This window comes from Zymoseptoria tritici, chromosome 1 (genome assembly GCF_000219625.1).
Source record: "Zymoseptoria tritici IPO323 chromosome 1, whole genome shotgun sequence".
Lineage (NCBI taxonomy): Eukaryota > Fungi > Ascomycota > Dothideomycetes > Mycosphaerellales > Mycosphaerellaceae > Zymoseptoria > Zymoseptoria tritici.
In genome coordinates, this window is record NC_018218.1 from 2,735,732 (window position 1) to 2,757,030 (window position 21,299).

The window sequence follows — 21,299 nt, forward strand, 5'->3', positions numbered from 1 at the left end:
TTTTGGAGAACCGTCGATTGTGAAGCTCTTTGGAGATAGCTCTCAAGCAACTCATTACCCTTCACCACCATGTCCTGGCCTGCGATGGGCTGACCTGCGACTCTATGGATATCCACCGATCACGTTTCGTGCCATACCCGACACCAGGCGTCAACGCCGTCGCCTTTTCTCGATCCAGCGATGTCGATTTACCCAAAGGAATACCGCAGCCGCCGCTGAAACTCGCCCTCGGACGCCAGAATGGCGACATTGAGATTTGGAATCCTCAGCAAGGGAAATGGGTTCAAGAGACGGTGCTTTCGGGGGATGAGAATTCGGTAGACGGACTGCTATGGACTCGTGAAGCGGACGAGAGGGATGGGGAAGGAAACGTTCTGTTGGGACAATATCGCCTGTTCAGTATTGCGACTTCGCCGACTGTCACAGAGTGGGATCTGGCTGTGGGTGCGCCGAAAAGGAAGTCGACCGGCAACTTCACCCAAGTCTGGTGTTTTGCCGCGCAGCCTCATGGGTCTGATGGTAGCTCACCTCAACGATCTCCGGACTTGGTCGCTGGCACGATCGATGGTGCGATTGTCTTGCTCTCCACGGAGGATGGGGATCTTCAATTCAAGCGCTTCCTCGCTCGCGTGTCCAGCCGGAAACCCAAGTGTCTGAGCATCGCATATCAGACTCGTGAGCGAGTGATTGCTGGCTTCGACGACAGCAGTATCAAGGTTTTGAACGCTCAGAATGGTGCGATTATCAGGACGATGAGCGTTGGCGTTGGCATTCCTGGTGCTCCGAAAAACAGCATGGTGTGGCAGGTGAAATGCTTGCCGAATGGTGACATTATATCTGGGGACTCGAACGGCGATGTCCTCTTCTGGAGCGGCCGATCATATTCTCTGACGCAACGAGTTGGTGGAAACAAGTCAGAGGCTCTGGACCTTGTGACCAGCGCGGACGGAAAGACCATTTTCAAAGGGAGCTTGGACGGGAGGATTACAGTTTTGCGGCACACGACCAACCCCACAGGACGTCAAGCATGGGCTAAGAGCCATCATCGAAAGATTCACGGTGGTGAGGTCAAGACGATGACTGCGTTTGATGGCAAGGGCATGAGCGTGGTCGTGACTGGAGGGAGTGACAAGACTGCTGTGGTGACCCCACTCCGCGAATATGGAAAGGAGCAAGGCTGCAGTTTGAACAGTCTGCCACAACAATCTCCGGTGAGCAGCGCTCGTCAGGCGAGACTGCTGGTTAGTTGGTGGAACAAGACCATTAGCATCTGGAGGATCGCTCGTCGTCAGTCTGTTGAGCTCTCGCCAGAGCAGCATGCACCGCGGAAGTTGGTCGCACAGCTGCAATTGGACGTGCATCAAAGCATCTCTAGCGTTGCCATCTCCGACGACGGCAAATTGCTCGCTGCGTGCACCGACACGGAGGTCAAGATCTTCCAACTTCGGAAGCGGTCAGATGCAGATGCTCTTGCAATTCGCAAGCTGGAGGTTCCGGATGATATGGGATCTTTAGGAGCACGACTCGTGCAATTCTCACCGGATGGTAAATGGCTTGCTGCTGTCACGCCTGACAATGAGGTGCAAGTCGCTCGCATCGAATCTATTCCCGGCAAACCAAGACAGATTCAGATTTTGAACAAGCTGGTCGAGCTGGAACGCCAATCTCGCTCAGATTCTCTGCAAAGTGGCTTCAAGCAGTACGAGCGCACAGTCTGCCGAATCAGCTTCTCAACCGACAGCGCCGTGTTGGTGACAGCCGATCTCGCCGGCTATCTCGACTCTTGGGTCCTCGAAGGCCACGAAGACCTCACCGCGCCCGCTGTGGACATTATCCCGAACAAATCCGCGAATCCTGACCCCGCCGCCTCTTCAGAAGACGACGACAGCTCCGACGACGATGAAGAGGATTACACTTTCTACGGCCAGCACTGGGCAGCCAACCCTTCCGCCCATCTCCTACCTCAACTCCCCTCTTTCCCCCTCGTCCTCTCCTTCCGTCCGTCTCCGACCACAGATCCCGTGCACGTCAACGGCAATCCTGGCGTCCACTCGACTCGTCACAACCCTCACGCTCGCTCTCGCGCTCTCCCTCCCGGGCCACACCACCTCTGGATCCTGACTTCAACCCATGAAATGTATGAGCTCGACGTTCTGGCCGGAAAATTGACGGACTGGAGTCGCGCAAACCCCACCTCGGTCCTCCCCGAGGACTTCACAAAGCTCAAAGACCGGGCTATGGGCGTCGTGTGGGACGTGAGTCCCGCCGGCGCAGAGAGGAAACGTGAACGAGTCTGGGTCTACGGCAGCTCATGGGTGTGCATGTTGAACGTGGGCGGCGATCTGGCACCTCTGGTTGGTGGAGCAAAGAGGAGGAGGATGAGTGAAGGACGGATGATTCTGCCTGTTGGGAAGAAATTGAAAGGAACGAGTGGAGCGGGACCCAAGATGCCAGAGATATACCGAGAAGGAATGCCTAGCGCTGTGAGGAGAATTGATGGTGCGAAGAGTGAGGACGTTTTGCTGGATGGGCGAGCTGAGAAGGTCGAGGAGGACATGGAGGACGACGAAGAAGGTGAGACGAGGCTGAGATTGATGAGGATGGAGAGTGGAGGAGAGGACTCGCAGCAGTTGGTGACGGCCGAGGGAGGCAAGGCGGAAAGGAAATGGTGGGTCACGTTCAAGTACCGGTATATCTTAGGCATGGTGCCGCTTGCCGATGTCGAGGAGGCTGAAGATGGAGAGAAGGCAGTCGAGGTGGTGTTGGTAGAGAGGCCGTTATGGGAGGCCGAAGAGACGAAGTAGTCTATGTATGAACGAAGGAAAGTATGAATTCAGCATATTGCACAAAAGTCCCACTTGGTATTGGATATTTGATCTGTCGTAGTATCATCATATGCAGTACATGCCCTCGGTCGTCATCACGGCACCGTGTGCCTTTCTATCAATCGCTTGCCACTCCAACCCAGATAAAACGCCGTCGCTATGCATCCCAAAGGTCAATCTAGACCTCGCCGCTAGACAAGCGACCCACTCCTTCATCATCGCTCTCAAGCATGACGATAAGGCTCTGACCCGACCTGCTGCGCATAATGCCTGTTTCCACCCAGTCCGCCCGACGAATACGACGTCGGCTGCGCATAGTCATTCAAGGGCACCGACTCCTCTCCACCATGTCCCGCATACGGACTCGTAACCCTCTCATAATCCCCACCCGTCTTCTCAACCTGCAATCCACGACTCCTCCTCTCACCAGCCCAGGCCGCATGGTGCTGCTGGTCGGCAACACCGTACCCTTGGCCTTTCGGCTCGGCGTTCCATAGTCCGCCTTTGTTGCTACGGTGGTGAGGGTTGCTGCGTCCGGAACAGCAGCAGATGGAGAAGAGCCAGAAGAGGGAGCCGGCGAGGGAAAAGGCTACGGCGAGCCAGACGACGGTTAGTTGAGGTGTGGAGAGAGAGAGCTTGATGCCGTAGTCGTCGAGGACTTTGTTCAGAGCGGGCACGAGGACGGAGAAGAGGATCGTGGACATGAGGACTGCGATGAAGGTGAAGAGGGTTGAGATCTAGGAGGTGATATTAGCTGGGTGAGTCGAAGTCGGAAAGCGGATGGAGGGAACGTACCAATGCGAGAATCCAGGTGCACAGAGATCCTATGCGACTGAACACAGCGAATATGCCAACCACGAGAGTCGCAAGCGTTGTCCAGAATGCGACTTGGTATGCAATGAACATCCACTTCGCAACCGTGCGATATGCGTGTAGGGCCTCCTTGCCGCTCTTGCCCAAGATCTTCTCCTCGTAATCATTGATGTTGTCCGCGACATTGTGGATCGCCGCCTGGATCGCGTTATCGGAAGCCGAGCCCGATGAGTCTTTCGTCGCATTGGCGACCTCCAATCCCCACACTTTCACCGGATCGAAGACGAAGTTCTGTTTCCGCTTCGAGCACTTGTCCATGTCGGTGTCTCCATCGGCGGAGGAGTTGGCCGTGCAGTAATTCCACAGGTGGATTTGGTAGATGTCTGCGACGGAGCCGGTGTCTTGGACTTGTTGCAAAGCCAATGCGAGCGTGCTGTCACCGGAGATCGAGGTTGACGTAAAGTTGGTGAGATTGGCCGTGAAGAACGACATGCTATTCAGCGTGTCGTTGGACTTGTTGATGCCACCTAACTGGACAAGTAGGAGGCAGATGAGGGAGGCCAGCGTGAGGAGCATTGGCGTGAGAATGCATGCTGCTCTGCCGGCTTTGCCCATGGTGTCGTTGCGGTTGCGGTACTGTGAATGCGATCGGAAGCGACAGACGGTTGATCGTGGGAATGGAGAGGCGAGGTAGGAATGGTGATTTCGATGTAGAGATAGGCAGAACAAAGAGAGATGGAGGAACGAGAAAAGGAGGTTGTTTGTTACTGTACCTGGGAATATAAGAAAAGATGTACATCACCGCTGGACACGCGCATGGATGAGTGTTGTGCGGGCGGAGCAAAGTGCCTATTCATCATTGCAGTGGCATCGTGGCTGGGGGCTGACGAACAATCCCTGCGGCCTCCACCAACAACGTGACAACACCCCCGGGCGCAGAGATCTTGAGTCTTGGGCTGTACGGAGAAACTCAATGCTTTCGATGCGATGAATGTCGCTCGGCCACAATCGTTGGTACGCATGTGTTTTCGACAGCAGACCTCATATTTGCTCACCAAAGACAGCAACGCCTCAGCCTCGTCGCCCCCATCTCACAAGAGGATCTGCAACCAGCCTTACGCAATGCCACGAATCCTGCCTCCACACGCCAGACTCACAGTGAAACACCTAAATCCGTCTCGACAATCTGGCTCACGCTGCCAAGTGTCACAGCCGCGTGGTTATAGTCGATAGCACTGAGCTACGATAAGCCGATATTCAAGCGTTCAATGCATCTTCGCATCGAATGTCTTCGTTGGCAGTGCAAACGGGTGCACTCGCATCACTCTTCCCATCAATTGGACCATGAAACCCACCCCACCGCCGATCAAGTGTCATCCTTTTGAGCCTCAAACCGTGGCATTCCAAAAATAGCGGGCCCTTTTGCCGCGCACGAGACCGCGTGAGATTCTGGGCCGATGAAGGTGGGTGCCAGCGCTGCCTTTGTCATCCTAATATAGCCAACATGTTGGCAGCGGACTGTAAAGTAAAGCCTCGAGGGATTGTCACCAAGATGCGATGCGTCGAAAGAAGCGATGGCTGACCAAAAAGTGATAGTAGTAGTACAATGGTATCGATGCTCTGAACGGAAGTGAAAGCTATCTCCTCTCCATCGTATTTGCAATCGTGTCCAAGGAAGATCAAAAAGATCCATTCCGCATTCCAAACAAGTGAGCGCCGTTCCCTCATGCTCTGGGGGAGGTCGTGTCGCTTCATATTTCGCTCCACTGCGCCACCGTGAGAACTCCATGCTCTCCACAGGCAATAGCCCATGATCAAACCCTCCTTTTACCAATGGAGGAAGCGCCCTTTGCTCCCTCCTGCAGAGTGCATCCTAGACTCCGCGCATGCATTGTTGTGAGATGAACAAAAGAAAACCCGCAATCCAGCTCCTGGATGCTGGCTAATCGATAAGGATATATAAAACGTGGATGTATGTGAATAAAGATGAGGTTCCCGGTCAGCCAGAGGATCCGGATTAAAAAGGTAGTAAGGCTCGCCACGGCTCAATGCTGATGCTGATCCCGTGGCTGATGCTGATGTTGATTCTGCGTCCTCGGATCCCGGGCCCTCGCGCGCTCCAGCTGTAGTCTCGCCTCTGCAGCTTTCTGCGCATCGACATCACTCCCAACATTTTGTTGCCGAGAATCGCCGCCCTTCTCGCTTCCACTTCCAGGGATGATTCGGCTGACATTGAAAGCGATGGCCTCGATGATGAGAGAGCGGAGGTACTCTTCCTCTTGCATGTCTTCTTTCACCAGTCGGAAGCGCTCCATCTTATCCATGTCACGGCGGCGGAGGGCTTTGATCTCGGAGAGGATGTGCGCGAGGACTCCTTCGGCAGCTCTGTTGCGGGGCGCACCGTTCTCGTTCGGACTGCGAACGTAGCGGCGGGTTACATCCTGGCAGCCGTCTGCGGAAAAGGCGATGCAGTACGACATCTTCTTACCCCAGCCTGGTTTGACGTTAGTGGATGGGTATGCGACGAGAATAGACAGTGAACATACCACGAGTGTAAAGCAAGGGTGCATCCCATGCCTCTTCGCAGACATCGACATGCACCCAGCGCTCGCGGTGAGCGCTCCACACCTCTGTCCAAACGTGATCTTCGGCGTTCCATACCCAGCGCACGCGGCTGCCGACCGCTCGGCACAGCATGCTGAAGCAGTTGGCCCACTCTCCCACACGTCCTCTCCGTGTCTGCAACAACACGAATGCGTCGTTGTATCGTGGGAATCGCTCGAAAGACTGGCATTGGGCGTTGCTGCACTGGTATAGTTCGACTCGATTCGCACCGCGGGCAGACTCGTCTGGGATCGGTGCGACCATGCCAGTAGCTACTGTTGGTGCCCGACACAGCGAGCACTTCGGGTTGTTGACCCATTGGAAAAAGTCATTCTTGAACCACTTCATCAATGCGCGGATGACGCAATCCTGGTATCCCCAAGCGGCCTTGGTCTTTGGTCCTAGTGATTGTGCTTCGGCTTCGAACAGATCCGACTCTTCTTGCGCTTCGTCGTATATGCGCTGGAGAGGGATGACGCCGAGCGCCTCGTCTAACAGTCCTGGGTTCTCCCATTTCAGTGGTGTGTTCGACAAGGACATGAGCATGCTTCGAAATCGCAGTGATTTTTGGTCGGTTGGAGGGGTGATTAATGTGGGAATGTTCTTGAGCGATGAGTATGCTGGTGGTGGTGAGGCTGGTCGCGTGGGTGCATCGTGTTGTGAGGGCGCAGGAGGAGCGTCTCGTGTTGGTAATTGCGGTGTTGCGTCGCGATGTGATGATCGAGGAGGAGTCTGAGGGACGACGACGAGCGAGGGTGTCGCGCGCGAGGACGAACGTCGAATGGAGCCCGGTCGACTGCTCAATTCGTTCATGCGCTTCGTGGAGAGTGTACGGCGGAACTGCACGGTCAAGTCCTTGGCCCAGTCTTCAGAAAGTGGCTGCGACGAGGGGACGGGCTTTCGGCGCGGGACTCGGTTGAGATTGTTGTCGGCCATGCTGGCGGGTGCGACGAGGTGTCGGTGTATACGGTTTCGCAGTCCTTGTCGAAATGGAGAGCGCAACGGCGGTGGATGTCTCGAAGGAGAGCGTAGACAAGACGACCGTCTGGAAGTCGAACGTCGGCTCACCAGGTGCGTCGCTCAGCCACTTCGTCCGAGCACAGCCCTGCTTTTTCCTTCCTTTGCCGATCGAATTGTTGGGAGGCTGTGGCCAAAAGAGAGTGTGCCGTCGACGAGGATCCCGCGCTGCAGTGGTCGGATTGTCGAATATGCAGTCGTCGGGGACTCTCGTGGGCGAGACTGGGAGTGCCGTAGGAGAGAAAGGCTCGAATCAGTCGCTGCCGGCGGGTGTGAGTGAGATGAATGAGGGCGAGGCAGAGAGCCGGGAAAGCTTGGACCACCAGGGGTACGCAAGCGTCGAGAGGTTTGCGCGTTCAGCTCGGTCCAACTTCGAACATGATGACCCTGGGCGAGACCACTGGACGCGCAACCACCACGGAAAAAGTCGAACCCACGCATGACGGGAGTTGGACATGTTCATTACCGTGGTATATCCAGACGTGTTATAGCTGTCTACGACTGTCTACGACTGTCTCTCCAGGATGACTGCTGTTCCACACGGTTCTCACACATCCCTCTACGACCATCTCCGGTGTCATGAGTGTAGGAGGCTGCGTGATGCGTCGTCCTCCCGCTTGGCGTGGTCGGTCTTCTCTCTGGTCTGAACATGCTCCGCCCTTGGTCTACGCAGATCCGCTTGTCGTCTGCCGCGTCGACGTCCACTAAATTGATCGACATCGTGGTGTCAAAGGCCGTGCCTTTAGATCCATCTTGCGTACCAGGATGCTTTCGACCAATTATTGACGAACAGCTCAAAGCGACAAGGCATATGCTCCGAACTCGGGTGGTCAAGACTTCCTCTGGCCCATACCGCTACTTCCGGATGGAGTAGCACGTTACAATTACGAACAAGAACATCGCAAGACCTTCGACTCCTCTGCTCTCTGATTTGATATACTCAATCGACAGCGATGCAGACTCAGGCTCACGAGTCCCGAGAGGTCGTCTTTTCCGACCCATGTAATCTCCCGGCGTGGATCGCCTTCAAGTTCCACCATCTGACGCGGCTTGCCACCTGCTACTGCTTCACCACCATTTGAAGCTGTCAGAACTGCAGGCAACATGCATGTCTTATGGCGAAGCCTGTGATGAGGTCCGCAGAAGATAATCCACGTGTTACGCCTACGTTGCTATCTTCCAGATGCTGGGTCCCATCGTGTATGCTCCCTCACAATAATCAACGAAGAGCCCACGATTGACCAGGGAGTTGATTGGGCACTCGCTGGCTTAATGTTTAGAGTTCTGCTGCTAACCGTAACAAGCCGCGTCGGCTTCTTGATCAAAGGCCGTCGAGGACCTCTGGTGCTTGGATATTGCTCTTTACATCCGCTCCGTTCATATGTTGGCAAGTAAAGGAGGTGTCATTAACGGGCCTCTTACTACGGTAATCCTTCTCGAAACCTGTCGAGTGGCCAAGTCTCTCATCAATGCTTCCAAGCCTGTCGTTCGACCACATATTGATTCGTCACCCGCCTGACGAAGCCATTGAGAGACGAGTCTGAACAGCCCGCCGGAATCACTCGCTTTTCTCCATCTGACCCTCCTTCCTTTCTCGATGTGGATGCCCATTTTTTACCCATGTTTTACACACGCACGCGCAGAAGACCGTCCCTTGGCTCGCGAGCAACGCAACACCAAAAGCACGCCGAGATTCAGAAGATACACAATGGGACTGGAGCCGGACGTGGAACCCCAAAATCGTGTGAACGGGAGAAACAGCTGAGCCTGGTAGTGAGCGTGCGAGTATTCGTCATTCACCCGCTGCTATTCATGTGAACAGCGTCGTTACATTCATCTACTCCCCATCACAACTTTTGTCGTCTCCTCGTGTCCGAACTACCTGACCACGTCAGCAGTCATCCCTTCCACCCAGACCATATGTACAAAGGAGCATCACACCAACTCACTATGCCAGCAAGTACTTGGCCGCATGCTCCACATGGTCGTCCGCAAAAGTGCTGATGAAGAAGTAGCTGTGATCGTAGCCGTCCTGGAAGCGAACGTTGACCTTCTTGCCCGCCTTCTTCGCCGCCTCTTGCAAATTCTCCGGCAGCAGCTGCTTCTGCTTGTAGAAGTTGTCTCCGGTGCCCACATCGATGAGGATATCTGTTTCGTTGGGAAACTTGGGCAGAAGCTCCGTAGCGTCGTGTTCGCTCCACTTCGCCTTGTTGTCCGCACCGAAGTAGCCTGAGAACGCCTTTTCCCCCCATGGGCAGTTGACTGGGTTGGAAATGGGAGCGAATGCCGAGACGGACTTGTACATGCCCGGGTTCTTGAGGAAGAGCGTGAGCGCGCCGTGGCCACCCATACTGTGCCCTGTGATGGACACTCGCTTGCCGTCCAGCTCTTTGAATTGCGCGAACAAGGCTTCGGGGAGCTCTTTCGTGATGTAGCTGTACATATTGTAGCCCTTGTTGTATGGCTCCTTGGTTGCGTCGACGTAGAAGCCTGCGCCGCTGCCAAAGTCGTAGCTCTCGTCTTCGCCCTCGATGTTCAATCCACGAGGAGAAGTATCGGGATATACGATAGCAATGCCCTTCTCGGCGGCCTTGTGCTGGAAGAATCCTTTCTCGGCGCCGTTGTCGCCTGTGCAGGTGAGGCCGGCGAGGTAGAAGAGGACCGGGCTTGGTTTCGAGGAGCTTGCGGATGGTGGAAGGTACAGGTTGAGTTTCATTTCGCATTTGTTGACCGTGGACTGTCATTTCAGTTAGGATTGAAGACAATGGCATCTTTCCACGTCTGTCTAACATACCTGGTGAGTGAGCTTCAACAGCTTGCCGCCGAAGTTATTGATCGTAGCAGTAGTTTCGAAAGACATATTGGAGTATTTTCGGAAGGATGTGCAGGTCAATTGGGATCGCGCGCGTCGGAGCAAAGCGTGTGAGTACAGTGTAGTGGAGTGAAGAGACAGCAATGGCATGTGTTGGAAAGTTGTTCGGCGATGGAGGGGAAAGCTATCATTCTTCCTCCAGGTTCTTGGTGGGGTCAGACAGGGCTGACGTAAATGCGGCGGTAAAGCGGAAGTGAAAGTGAATGCGGAAATGTCAAGCGCTGCTACAGCATGCTTGAACGGGGAATGATTTCCCTTCGAAAGTGCTTTGAATGTCGCTTTTAATCCTCGTTATCGGCCAAGAGCAATCGCGACAGCCAGGGCTTTCTGTGTTTTGACACTCCCAATTTGATAGTCTCCAACGCCATAACGCCATCGCTTGTCGGTTTCCTCCCTGTGTGAATGCTTCGGGTCCTGATCCCTGTCCTAGATCGATGTTGTCCAAGACCACTCTATAGTAGCTCCTCGCATGTCCAATCCTCGTAGAAGCCGTCTGGAAGGTATCGACGCACGACCAATGGGATCTTCTTCTCTCGCAATTCCTTCAGCGCGATCTGAAGAGGGTCGGTCTCGGATTCGACGTCCACTAGCACAGGCGCGCCCATGCTGTCCAACATAAGTTAATCGAATGATCCGCTTGTGATTCAGGTTGGTCTATACAAACCTTATTTGCAGAGCCCTTGTGCCCAACACTCTTGCGCGCTCGTATTTGGTCATGTATGGGGTGGTCGTTCTCTTTTCTGCGGCAATCTTCTTGCTCTTGATGGTCTTCACGGCATTCACAAGACCCGGCTCGCCGCTCGCAACTACGTTGTTTTGTGTGCCATCGGTGTAGTCTGTGCTGTTCAAGTCGCCTTGCGGATTATCCGGATCAATGTCGGCGTCTGCCACTTGTCAGAGAGGGAGTCCAGGCTCGAGTTCTCTTCCCAGTCTGGCTCAGCATACCGTCGAGATTCTCTGCGTACTCTTCCTCTTCGATCAAGTTGTCGTCGAATTCCCTGTCAATGACAGCAAAGGTTAGCGCCAGCAGACCACTGCGACACTGCGCAGCAAAATGCGCATGACGAGTTCATACTCCGCATCGCCCACATCCCTCATCTCATCGTCCCCGCCGCCATAGTCCGACATGATGCGCGCTGTATGCCTGAATCGGAGTCTAAGAGAGGACGCTGACTGCCGTGATAGTCTCGGACGAAAAGCGCGTGGTTCGAGAGATGGTCGAAGTGATGGTGGTTGTTTGGTAGTTGGGCTTCCGCCGTGCTGTCAAAAATCTCGAATCGCGTACTGAAAGACCCGCGGGACCGGCCGTGGCGCACTATTAAGGTTTCGGAGCCTAGGCCGGGCTTTGGCGATCTCGAAATATTTCAATTCCTGCTTCAATTCAGGGTTGCTTTCAACAGCAACACCACGCTCATGCACAGCCATCGCCAAGATGGAGGCCGCCGCAACGAAGAGGAAGCTTCCCGTTGAGGAGTCCACTCCGGTGAAGAAGGCTCGCCATCAGCCATCGACAGAAATCGACGACAATTCCTCGGCTTCATCAACACCTTCTTTAGCAGATACGGCCACGGCTACCGCGACCGCTTTCACTACCACGTCTACCACCACAAGACGGGAGAAGAAGTTTGTATGCCCATACGAAGGATGCAACTCGGCATATGATCGGCCTGTGCGACTGAAGGGACACATCAACACTCACACTGGAGAACGTCCATTCGCATGCAACGAGCCAGGCTGCGGCAAGACATTCTGCAAACCTGAGCACTTGCTACGCCATGTGGATCAGAATCACGGCGGAGAAACATTCACATGCACGAGAAAGATTGGTCCAGATGAGACGTGCGGCAAACAGTTCACTTCATCGTACAGGCTGAGACGCCACGAGGCTCGTCACCAAGAGAAGGATGAGACGACATGTACGTGGGAGGGATGTAACAAGGTATTCCGCAAGCAGGACACATTGCAACGCCACATCAGGAAGGACCATCTCGGCGAGGACTCATACGTCTGTGACCATGACATGGGCAATGGAGAAACGTGCGGTCAAAGTTTCGCGACTCCAGGTTTGCTCAAGGGCCATACGCAGCGTGAACACGCTGCGCCGAAATACTGGTGTGACATTTGCACCAACGCTGCCAATCCTGAAGTGGAGGAACTCAGTGCACCAATTCACAACGATCTGGATCCCGAGTTCTTACCGACGGCGGAGGATCTGATGGAGATTCCCGAGGGAGTTAATGCCGACCTCATGCGCAACCTCTCTGTAGAAGACAACGCACCCAGAGTTGTCCGACTACCCGCCGGTCTTGTGTCTTTTCCGACTCTGCACGACCTCCAGCGACATAACAAAGCTGTGCATCCGCCAATCTGCATCGAGTGCGGGAAGAAGTGCAGGAGTGGAAAGGTGTGCCAAGGCAAGCAATGCCTGTCTGTTCATCGACTAACAAAATCCCAGGACTTGAGAGCGCACATCGACATCGAACATCCGCCATCTGGTATCCCGGTAGAGATGCCACCACCAGAGAAGAAGTTCGTCTGCCCGTACGATGGCTGCATTCGCTCGATCATTGGCAACGGCTTCACCAAGAAAGGCAATGTCGCAGCTCACGTGAAAAGCATGCACAAGAAGGAAAAGAATTTCATCTGCGGCGAGTTCGATCTCAGCGACAACGACAAGGTGGCCGGCTGGCATGGCGATGGCTGCGGTCAAAAATTGAGCTCGAAGCAAGGCCTCATTGCTCATGTGCGAACGCAGCATCTTTGCATTCAAGCGGCTGTTGGCAAGCGAACTGGCCTCAAGGACGAAGATCGGAAGAGGCCGATTAGAAGGACGAGAAGCGCAATGACCGACTCCGACGACATTTTCAAATCCGAGGAAATGGATGTCGACTACGAGCAGACCCACGCTGATCCCGATCTGACCATGGCTATGCTCACCGGCTCTGGATATGAGCACTTCCGTCCGATTGCATGCCTTGAGCAAGGCTGTCAGGTACGTTTCGCGAGACAGCAACTGCTAGAGAAGCACCTGGAGCTCTCGCATGGCTGGCAGATTGAAGACGTCGAGGACGCTATGTCTCGTCCGGAGGAAATGGGCGACCAAGCGGAAGAGATACTTCGACGCGAACTTCAGGAAGGTATGGCAGGCATCGTCAACGTTGATCCACGGCTGCAGGGTGCTGGAGTTGCGGTCTAGAATGAAGGCAGAGGCAAGGGAGTGACGAGTGGGGCGTGAAGGGTGCGATTGTTCGAAGTATGAGTACGAAATGCAGAAGATCACCGGACATTGATCAAGGGAGGATTCTAGTTCTCTGGCGATCGAGGTAATGGATTGTGCTTTTAGCGTATGCCACAATTTGAGCATTTACATAGCATAGCGATATCATGATGTACAACGAATGCACGAAATATGATAGGAGATGTGCGTCGGGATCCGCCGCCTCTTTGTCTTATCTGTCGAGGGTTAGGCGGTCTTCGGGTCTCCTGTCGACAGAACCTTGATAAAGTTCGCCTTCTCTGACGCGGTGTGCTCGCTGGTCCGATACCCTTTGAACGTCGTTTCGACCTCGCGAGCTCCAGTGTGTCTCGTCGACCTTTCTCGCAGCTGGTGCTCGAGGAAATTGCACAGCCTTGCCATGCAATCATGTGGGTAGAATGAGGACTCCTCTCGTTGCTGACGTGGGTTCTTGCTTGGTGAAGCAAAGCTGGCAGACATACTCCGGCTCTGATACGTACCGCAAACCTCGGTTCAGACTTCGTCGCCCTCGTATTCCTCCCTCAAATGCACAATTTCCGCGAACGACATCCCTCTCCTTTTCCGCGCTTCGCCCCTCTTCTCCGGCCTCAGCACTTCGGGCGTGAACGCCACCTCACCGTACCCCTTGATCAGACGCCTGAGGTAGCAAGACGTCGCCGCAGGCGTGAAGTACTTGGAACGAAACGTCGCGATCGAATTATTCGCAATCTTTTGCGACTCTTCTGGGTGCTCGAGGTACCAGTCCATCGTCTTCTCCAGGTCGCCGAAATGAGATTCCACGGGAATGTAGTTCTGCTTCGGGCCCTTGGGAACGAGAAGGTGGTAGTAATGACAGCGCCAGTCAAGCTTATGAATGATCGTCGCAGCGTCGCAGTTCAGAAGAAATTGCAGGCGTCCTGAATAGCTCCGTCCTTCGGTGTGAATCACATATGCGAACTTACACATATCCTCCATGTCCATGAGATTCTCCTTCGTCTCCCAATTGACCTCTTTGACGTCGGCCCAGGTTTTGTTGACGGTCGAGTCGAGCAGAGGTCCGCGCACATCCGGATTCGTCCATCGCACGCCGCGCCAGATCGCTTGTTGAACTTTGTCGACGATGGGACTGTCGTGCTGGAGCGCGCGACGTTGTGCATCGATGAATGACCCAGTGCCTGGAGCGCTGTAGAATGAGAAGCCTGGAATGAGCCAATGGCGTTGGTGAGCGGGGTCACGATCCGTCGAGGTGAACGTCCAGATTGAGTGCGTGTCGCCCTGCTTTGTTGGAATAAGAGACATATCGTCTACGACTATTGCGGCTTCGATAGTTGGGAGGATCTCGCCAGCAGCGGAAGCACTCCAAAGCGCTTCCTGGAGCTGGCTGAGGACTGAGAGGGCTCGTTCGCGGTAGGAGTTGCTCCAGACTCCTTTTGTTTGAAGGATACGTAACTCATTCTGATGAATCAAGATCCGAAGTGCGCCGTCGTTGCGCCATGAGATGTCCACATCCTCTGAAGAGATCGTGCGGCGGAGTTGCTTCTTCCAGTACCCGGTAGCTCTGTCAACCTCATGGTAAAGATCCGGGAAGTGAGTGGCGCATTGGGAAGCGGTCAGCGCAGCGCCGGTCGTCCTCAGCGTAGCAGATTGTTCCGCTTCGCGATGTGGCGATGAGACGTCGAAATTTGGAGAGGCGTCGCGCGATGATTTGATCCATGGAGTAGACAAGAACACGGCTTGAATCGACACCAGGGCGAGTAGACAGAAACTCACACGCTTCCATGAGATCAGCCCTTCCAATTGCTGTTGGTGAGATGAGAACTTCATGGATAAGGTAGAATGCTTGATCGAGACAAGCCGTCACATGTTTCTTATTCTCGTGACGAAGTGAGGTCGAGGAATGAAGCCTCGTTCCCACCTGAGTCGCGCGCGACCGTTTCAGGTTGCACTGACTTGTTCCCTTTCTTTGTCCTTCGAATTTTCCAAGCGTCTTCATAGATTTACCGACCCTTGCAAGAAAGCAGGTTTTCCAGCGGGCCACATGCAGATTTCCGGTGACGATCCTGTAGCTTATCGCCAGACGCGAGTATGCCAACATGCCAGCAGGATTGTTGTTGGTCAAAGACTCTTCTCACACCTTCTCATGCAAGTCTTAGCTGTCAAACAACCTAGACAGCAATCGTGCAGCAAGCACATGTGTAGGCCTTATCATTAGGCCGTCCTTTCCTTCAGTTTAGTTAGTTTCTTCAGACAACACAATACAGAGTATCACACTCATAGCCTTTTCAACAATGGTCTCGAACTGCACGGATGGAAGGATACCAGCAAGCAATTGGAAAACAAGTGAGGTGAGCTTGTCAGCCCAAGAGTGCTAGACTATAGATCTATTCCCGGTCGGCGTGATGCATCTCAGCCCTTGGAATGAAGAAGCTCGTGAAAAAACTCCTCGATGCCCAAGAACACAGTGCCATCTCCCTTTCGTTTCGACAATTGCTGACACCTGCTCTCTTCAAATCAAAGGTACGAAGACATGCCATGGCCCATGGGAATGGGAAACGAAGGCGCACTTGTAAGACCCATCGCCGCCGCGCCGGCACGATTACTGCCAATGCGCGCCAAAGAAATCGCCCAACCTCACTGTCTCCTCTTTTTTCTTCAAAAAGAAAGCGGCTTTGCTGCGCCATTGATGAAGTGCTTCATAGCCCACCTGACTCGCAAAGTGAGCGCAAAGAGCACCGTTTCATATGCTTCCTCTGTCTTCATCATCTCGTCTTCACTCATCCCTCCAGAAAAACGCATCATGATGCCTTCATCACGATTCATGTTACCACTGCTCTCTATCTCCCTCATCCTTCTGCTCATCGCGCATCAACTCGACTTTTCTTCCTCTTCCTCCCTCTTTCCTCGGCCACCCAAAGTCTTCGTCCTCGGACTCTCCAAGACTGGCACAACATCCATCGGCGACGCCCTCGAGATTCTGGGATACCGCCGTCTAGGCTGGGCCGACACACGGAGCCGTATCATGGTGCATACCTGGATGAACGGCGACAAAGCAACAAATCTCGAATTGAGTCAACTCTGGGATGCTTTCGAGGACTTGCCCTGGCCGGTCATGTATCGCGAGATGGCGGAAAAGTATCCGGACGCGAAGTTCTTGCTTAGTCGACGAAAGGACGAGGAGACGTGGCTGCGGAGCATGGCCGTACATGTCGGCAGGGGGAAGTGGAAGCCGTATGCGTACTTCTACGGCGCGGACACGTTTGAGGGCAATGAGGACATTATGAGACAGGCGTATCGCGGTCATATGCGAGACGTGAGGGCGTTCTTCAACGACAAGCCGGGCCGGCTATGGGAGATGAGCATTGACGACGATGGCGACGTAAATTGGGACGTGCTGTGTCAGATCGCGCAATGTCCTGGAGGAAAGCCGCCCAAGGTGCAGTTTCCTCGGAGCAATACGCAGGCAACATGGGAACGAGGCTGGCTGGATGAGTCCCGGCGATGGGTCGAGGGATGGATTGTGACGAGGATAGAAGAGCTGATCACCCATCACTGCTATCACGGGGAGTGGCAGGTCTTTGTCAAACCCTTGATGAGGGCAATTGGGAGTATGTACATGCTTGGTGAGCGATTAGCATCGGATCTTCACTATCGAGGATTGCCTGTCGTTCGATCCATAAGAACACTGTGCAAGCCATAGCCACTCGGATTAGTCGAGCATGACGGCAAGTTCACAGCATGAAGGTCTGTTTCATTCAATCTGAGTGGTCAAGTGAAGATATGTTCAGTCAAAATGTCAGCTCGGACATCTGAGATTCCGTGGTCATACTGCTCGAAACTTGGAAAGACGCATAAGTAAGTCCGCAAAGATCCAACTTTTCGAGGCCACTTCCCGGACACTCTCCGTTCAACGTCATACCAGCAACAGTTCGTCCGCACACCTTCCTCTCCGACTTTCCGGAAAATTGTTAAATCATTCACCAATGTCTCACGGCAACTCCGGAAGTCAGAGCCTCGGACCTCCCTCCACCCAAAAAAGTGGCCCCAATATTCAGCCGCTGACAATGTCATCGCGCCCAGACGGTCGCCGACGAATGACGGCGCAACAATGCCCCACTTCCTTTGGGGAGTTTGCCTGATTCGGAGACCCCACCGTGGGCGTCTAGGAAAGCACGTGAGCCTTGCTGATGTCGTGCGCGAATCGCGGCTGCGCTGATCTTGGCCTGTTATCGCGAGCGGTGCGCGAGGTGAGGCTTTTTTGGCTGCTGTTGCATTAGCGGTTCGGCGTATCGGGGCTGGCCTCTTCTCTACGCTGTTTGTGCGGGAAGAGGAGCGTTGTATCTCTAGGTGATGCTGCTGCGTCTTGCGTTTATTGTTGTATCCATGCTACTCAAAGTTATCTCTGGTAGAACAAAACCGCATCAAGCTATGATCGAGGTAGCGTAAACCTTGATTGGTCCACTGCACTCGCCACTTGCATTATCACTTCTTAACTGTGTCGCTTCAACTTGCTGACCTGACCGCACCCCTGGCGATTCCGAGACGCAACCTGGAAGGTGCAGTGCAGGTGGCCAATTAGCAAGGGCATCGGGCTGCGCCCTGCACTGCACGGCCGCGAACAGGTGTTTGGTCCAGTTGGGTGTGTGCGTGTCTGCGGGGTGTCCGACTATCGATCTCGATTGTCGAGAGATATTCTGGTTTTGGAGGCGTCGCGAGGAGAACGCAGGGATTATTGCGGGAGTAGAAGAGGAAAACAGAAGTGGCCATGCAGAGTGGAGTCTGGACTGCGGGCTGCTGTGGAGCTGTTTGTGAAGACGACGTGGCACCTTTGAACCGACGGCTCTGGCATGCCACGAGCATTGACGATCAATGCGACTTTTGTGCAATGCGTCTTTGTTCATGTGCGCACGCGCGCGCTCTCCTCGACCATCGCGGCGGCTCAAAATTATTTTGTTCCACCCCTCGCGACGACGAAACATTACTTTATTTGTTCAGGGTACATCGGCTCCGAGGAGAGGCGCAGCGCACAGGGCATGGCTCACAGGGCTCTCCACAATTCGGATGCCGAAACAGTCGATCGCTAGCATAGCGGGCGGCAAGACCGAGACGTTCCTGCTTGTGGGAGCGAACTGAAATAGGCAAAGACTTGAGGGAATGGATCGGCGTGAGTGGTGGAAGGAGGGGAAAAGGATGGAGGAAATGTAGACGACGTTAATAAAAGCGGGCAGTACAGTAGTCCTAGTCAGCAGTGGAGTAGATCCAGACCAGCGATTCCGGCCAGAGGACAGAGTGATGAGAGGGGAGAGGGCAGCCGCTGATGGCCGCGCGAAATATAGGCGACTGGGGTCACGACAGGTCATTGTTGTGTGAGATCTTGGATTGTCCATCTGAACCAGAAGACCATAACAAGCTGCGTTACCATCACCACTTTCTTCAGCGGCGCGGTCGTCATTTATGAACAACACTTGGTAACAAACAGAGCAACGGAAACCCGGTCCAGGCAAAGAAACAGCGGTATCGCTCACACCGTCTCGCGATGATTTATTTTGAGTTGCGCGTCTCACGGGGCCAGATTCGCAAGAGGGCAGGTGACCTCAAAGGTGACATTTGGTGTCCCGTCTTCCGATCGATTAATGTCGATCGCATTGTGGTCCTGGTGAGAGTTCTTCTTGCGCAAACATACGCTACCAAGTATCGTCTTCCATCAACACACCGCCTCATATGTTATTGTTGTCATTGCCGCCGTTCACTCTGCCTCTCCGTCCGCGGCTCCCAAGGGACCGATAAGGGCCGGCGATAGCCTCATCCGCATGCGTGCAGCGTACCTTGTTAACATCCTTGTTCAACACTGCCCCGCAAGCCAACTCGTCCACGAGCCGACTTCCGTCGTCAATCCATTCGCATTCCCTCTCTCTCTCTCTCAACCATCGGAAACGACTTCCACCGACAACTTGAACAATACACTCCCGTCCTCACCACCACCATCACCACCACCGCTCTCTTCAGCTACCCGCCCTCCCTCACTCGATCAATTCACGCGGCTCCCGGAGCTACGATTCATTGGCCGAGCTGCATTAGGCTGTGCATATCCGACACGCCCAAACATCTCCCCTCGCCCACAACATTATTTGGGAGGAGAGACCGGAAGAACAAAGGCCCATTCCTGTCCTCGCTCGACAGTCTCGGCCTCATTCACGACTTCGCTTCTTTGTTCAAGAATAAAAACACCCTCCCTCCAGCCGCATCGTCTCGATCGATCCTTGTTCCGTCAGCATGTCGCGTCCCGTCAGCCAACATCGCCTATCGGTCGGTGCCAATGCCTCCAGCGTACCTACACGCACCTCGATGAGCCGTACCCACTCCCACACAGCATCCGCGAGTCGCATTAACCGACGGAAAAGCTCGACCTTTTCCCGCGCTGCCCTTGCATCCCTCCAAGACGCCGCGGTCCACCAGTCCATGGTAGGCAGCCTTCCTGCCACGTCCGAGCTGAGCAGCAGTAGTGCTGTCGTCGACGGACCTTCTCTGTCTTCGTTTCAGGGAATGGACAAGAAGTTAAAGATGCGTCGAGCGAGCGATGGTACACACTTGTTGTCGAAAAAGGAAAAGGCGGCCTCGGGAGAGCTCAAGTGCGAGCATTGTGGGAAAGCATATAAGCATGGCAGCTGCTTGACAAAACACTTGTGGGAACACACCCCAGAATGGCAGCTCACCTCAAAGTTGCTTATTTCGAAACATCAGCAAGTCCAGCTTCTCGAGGCAGCTTCTGTACTGGTGGCTATGAACCAGGATGGTCCGGACAGTGACAACTCGTCTTCACCAGCCGCTTCTGGTTCCTCGGACATGAGGGACGAGGATTTGAGCTCCACCGAAACAACACCACCTCCACAAGGCGACAATGGCTACCGGGACAGCAGCAGCAAGAGGTTCAGCAACAACAGCAGCATCTTTTCGCGTTCCTACCAGTCGGCATTCTCAGAAAGCGTGCCAGAACACGGCTTCTCCCACAACCGGCACTGGAGCACATCCAGCGGGCGACCTCTCACCGCAGGCTCCAATTTTGGAGAGAGCTATACCGGAAACGAGGATGCACAAGATCTCGCTGCCGCTGTTGGTCTTCTCAGCTGTAGCTACGGCACACCTAAGAGTGCGCCTTCAGCTCTGCCAATGGACGCTCCTCCAGTCCCACCGCTTCCCGCGAAGTATCAGACAGGATACTCCAACTTCCGCGGGCAAGGCAACGACGTTGATATGGAGGACGAGATCAGCTCGGACGACGAACCTCATCATCCGCGGAACGACGACGTCGACGACGGCATGTTCGGGAAGATGGACGCATGATGCCGACGATCCTCCGTCACTTTTGCTACTTTGATCTTTTGTCGATGAATCATCTCGCTTTATTCTGCGTGCACCAAACTACGAAAAAACATGTCATAACGAAACGCGCTTGCCATATCTTTGCATTTTCACCGCGCGGGACGACACTGGAGGGGAGCAGGCATCGAGGAATCACCCTCAACAACCATCACAGACTGGACTGCATTGGGAACTGGGACAACTCGACCTTTTGAACTGGGAAAGGCAGGAACGGCAGGCACGGACTCTTTTTCATCCTCATTTGCTTTGTGCTTTCTCTTGGATGTGTATGATTCCGGCGAGAATCGCTCCGCGCACTTCCCACTTCAATACCGATGAGCGGTGTTACACCATTTCTCGCAATGACTCAGTTGTTGCGACAGACGGTGTAGGCTCCGCGAGGTTAAAATTGAAGAGGGCCTTGTCACTTGCGCGTTGAGCAGCCGGACTGGATCGGGTTGGAGGCATGGCTGGATGACTTTACTTGCTCTGTTTGAATCTTTACTATGTCTACGTTAGGATGGAGATGGATCATGACGAAGGGAGTAGACGGCTTTGGCTACGGTACTGGCGCAGA

General features: G+C 54.2%; 10 protein-coding genes across 10 annotated transcripts; 4 read left to right on the forward strand and 6 right to left on the reverse strand.

Annotated features, from left to right (window-relative positions):
- Window positions 1–21: 21 nt before the first annotated feature.
- MYCGRDRAFT_98483 (uncharacterized protein) lies at window positions 22–2,804 on the forward strand (the record flags this gene model as incomplete). Its single annotated transcript, XM_003856231.1, has 1 exon — window positions 22–2,804. One exon carries the CDS (start codon window positions 105–107, stop codon window positions 2,802–2,804), a length of 2,700 nt encoding a protein of 899 aa, XP_003856279.1.
- Window positions 2,805–3,179: 375 nt separating this feature from the next.
- Window positions 3,180–4,253, reverse strand: MYCGRDRAFT_53034 (uncharacterized protein; the record flags this gene model as incomplete). Its single annotated transcript, XM_003857336.1, has 3 exons — window positions 3,180–3,562; window positions 3,621–3,794; window positions 3,891–4,253. Coding segments are annotated over 3 exons (918 nt in total), but the record flags the coding sequence as incomplete, so codon positions are not given.
- A 968-nt stretch (window positions 4,254–5,221) lies between these two features.
- MYCGRDRAFT_102416 (uncharacterized protein) lies at window positions 5,222–7,471 on the reverse strand (the record flags this gene model as incomplete). Its single annotated transcript, XM_003857335.1, has 2 exons — window positions 5,222–6,132; window positions 6,185–7,471. The coding sequence occupies 2 exons, from the start codon at window positions 7,176–7,178 to the stop codon at window positions 5,684–5,686; spliced, it is 1,443 nt and encodes a 480-aa protein (XP_003857383.1).
- A 1,584-nt stretch (window positions 7,472–9,055) lies between these two features.
- MYCGRDRAFT_107202 (uncharacterized protein) lies at window positions 9,056–10,217 on the reverse strand (the record flags this gene model as incomplete). Its single annotated transcript, XM_003857334.1, has 3 exons — window positions 9,056–9,065; window positions 9,209–9,996; window positions 10,054–10,217. The coding sequence occupies 3 exons, from the start codon at window positions 10,117–10,119 to the stop codon at window positions 9,056–9,058; spliced, it is 864 nt and encodes a 287-aa protein (XP_003857382.1).
- Window positions 10,218–10,583: 366 nt separating this feature from the next.
- Window positions 10,584–10,968, reverse strand: MYCGRDRAFT_33005 (uncharacterized protein; the record flags this gene model as incomplete). The annotated part of the gene is made up of 2 exons (XM_003857333.1): window positions 10,584–10,737; window positions 10,796–10,968. Coding segments are annotated over 2 exons (327 nt in total), but the record flags the coding sequence as incomplete, so codon positions are not given.
- A 595-nt stretch (window positions 10,969–11,563) lies between these two features.
- On the forward strand, window positions 11,564–13,327 carry MYCGRDRAFT_89374 (uncharacterized protein; the record flags this gene model as incomplete). Its single annotated transcript, XM_003856232.1, has 1 exon — window positions 11,564–13,327. One exon carries the CDS (start codon window positions 11,564–11,566, stop codon window positions 13,325–13,327), a length of 1,764 nt encoding a protein of 587 aa, XP_003856280.1.
- Window positions 13,328–13,487: 160 nt separating this feature from the next.
- Window positions 13,488–14,195, reverse strand: MYCGRDRAFT_78536 (uncharacterized protein; the record flags this gene model as incomplete). Its single annotated transcript, XM_003857332.1, has 1 exon — window positions 13,488–14,195. The coding sequence occupies one exon, from the start codon at window positions 14,132–14,134 to the stop codon at window positions 13,880–13,882; it is 255 nt and encodes an 84-aa protein (XP_003857380.1).
- A 33-nt stretch (window positions 14,196–14,228) lies between these two features.
- Window positions 14,229–15,190, reverse strand: MYCGRDRAFT_89375 (uncharacterized protein; the record flags this gene model as incomplete). Its single annotated transcript, XM_003857331.1, has 2 exons — window positions 14,229–14,233; window positions 14,329–15,190. The coding sequence occupies 2 exons, from the start codon at window positions 15,188–15,190 to the stop codon at window positions 14,229–14,231; spliced, it is 867 nt and encodes a 288-aa protein (XP_003857379.1).
- A 976-nt stretch (window positions 15,191–16,166) lies between these two features.
- MYCGRDRAFT_89376 (uncharacterized protein) lies at window positions 16,167–18,447 on the forward strand (the record flags this gene model as incomplete). The annotated part of the gene is made up of 4 exons (XM_003856233.1): window positions 16,167–16,986; window positions 17,152–17,218; window positions 17,986–18,002; window positions 18,359–18,447. The coding sequence occupies 4 exons, from the start codon at window positions 16,167–16,169 to the stop codon at window positions 18,445–18,447; spliced, it is 993 nt and encodes a 330-aa protein (XP_003856281.1).
- Window positions 18,448–19,708: 1,261 nt separating this feature from the next.
- On the forward strand, window positions 19,709–20,902 carry MYCGRDRAFT_98488 (uncharacterized protein; the record flags this gene model as incomplete). The annotated part of the gene is made up of 1 exon (XM_003856234.1): window positions 19,709–20,902. The coding sequence occupies one exon, from the start codon at window positions 19,709–19,711 to the stop codon at window positions 20,702–20,704; it is 996 nt and encodes a 331-aa protein (XP_003856282.1).
- Window positions 20,903–21,299: the final 397 nt, after the last annotated feature.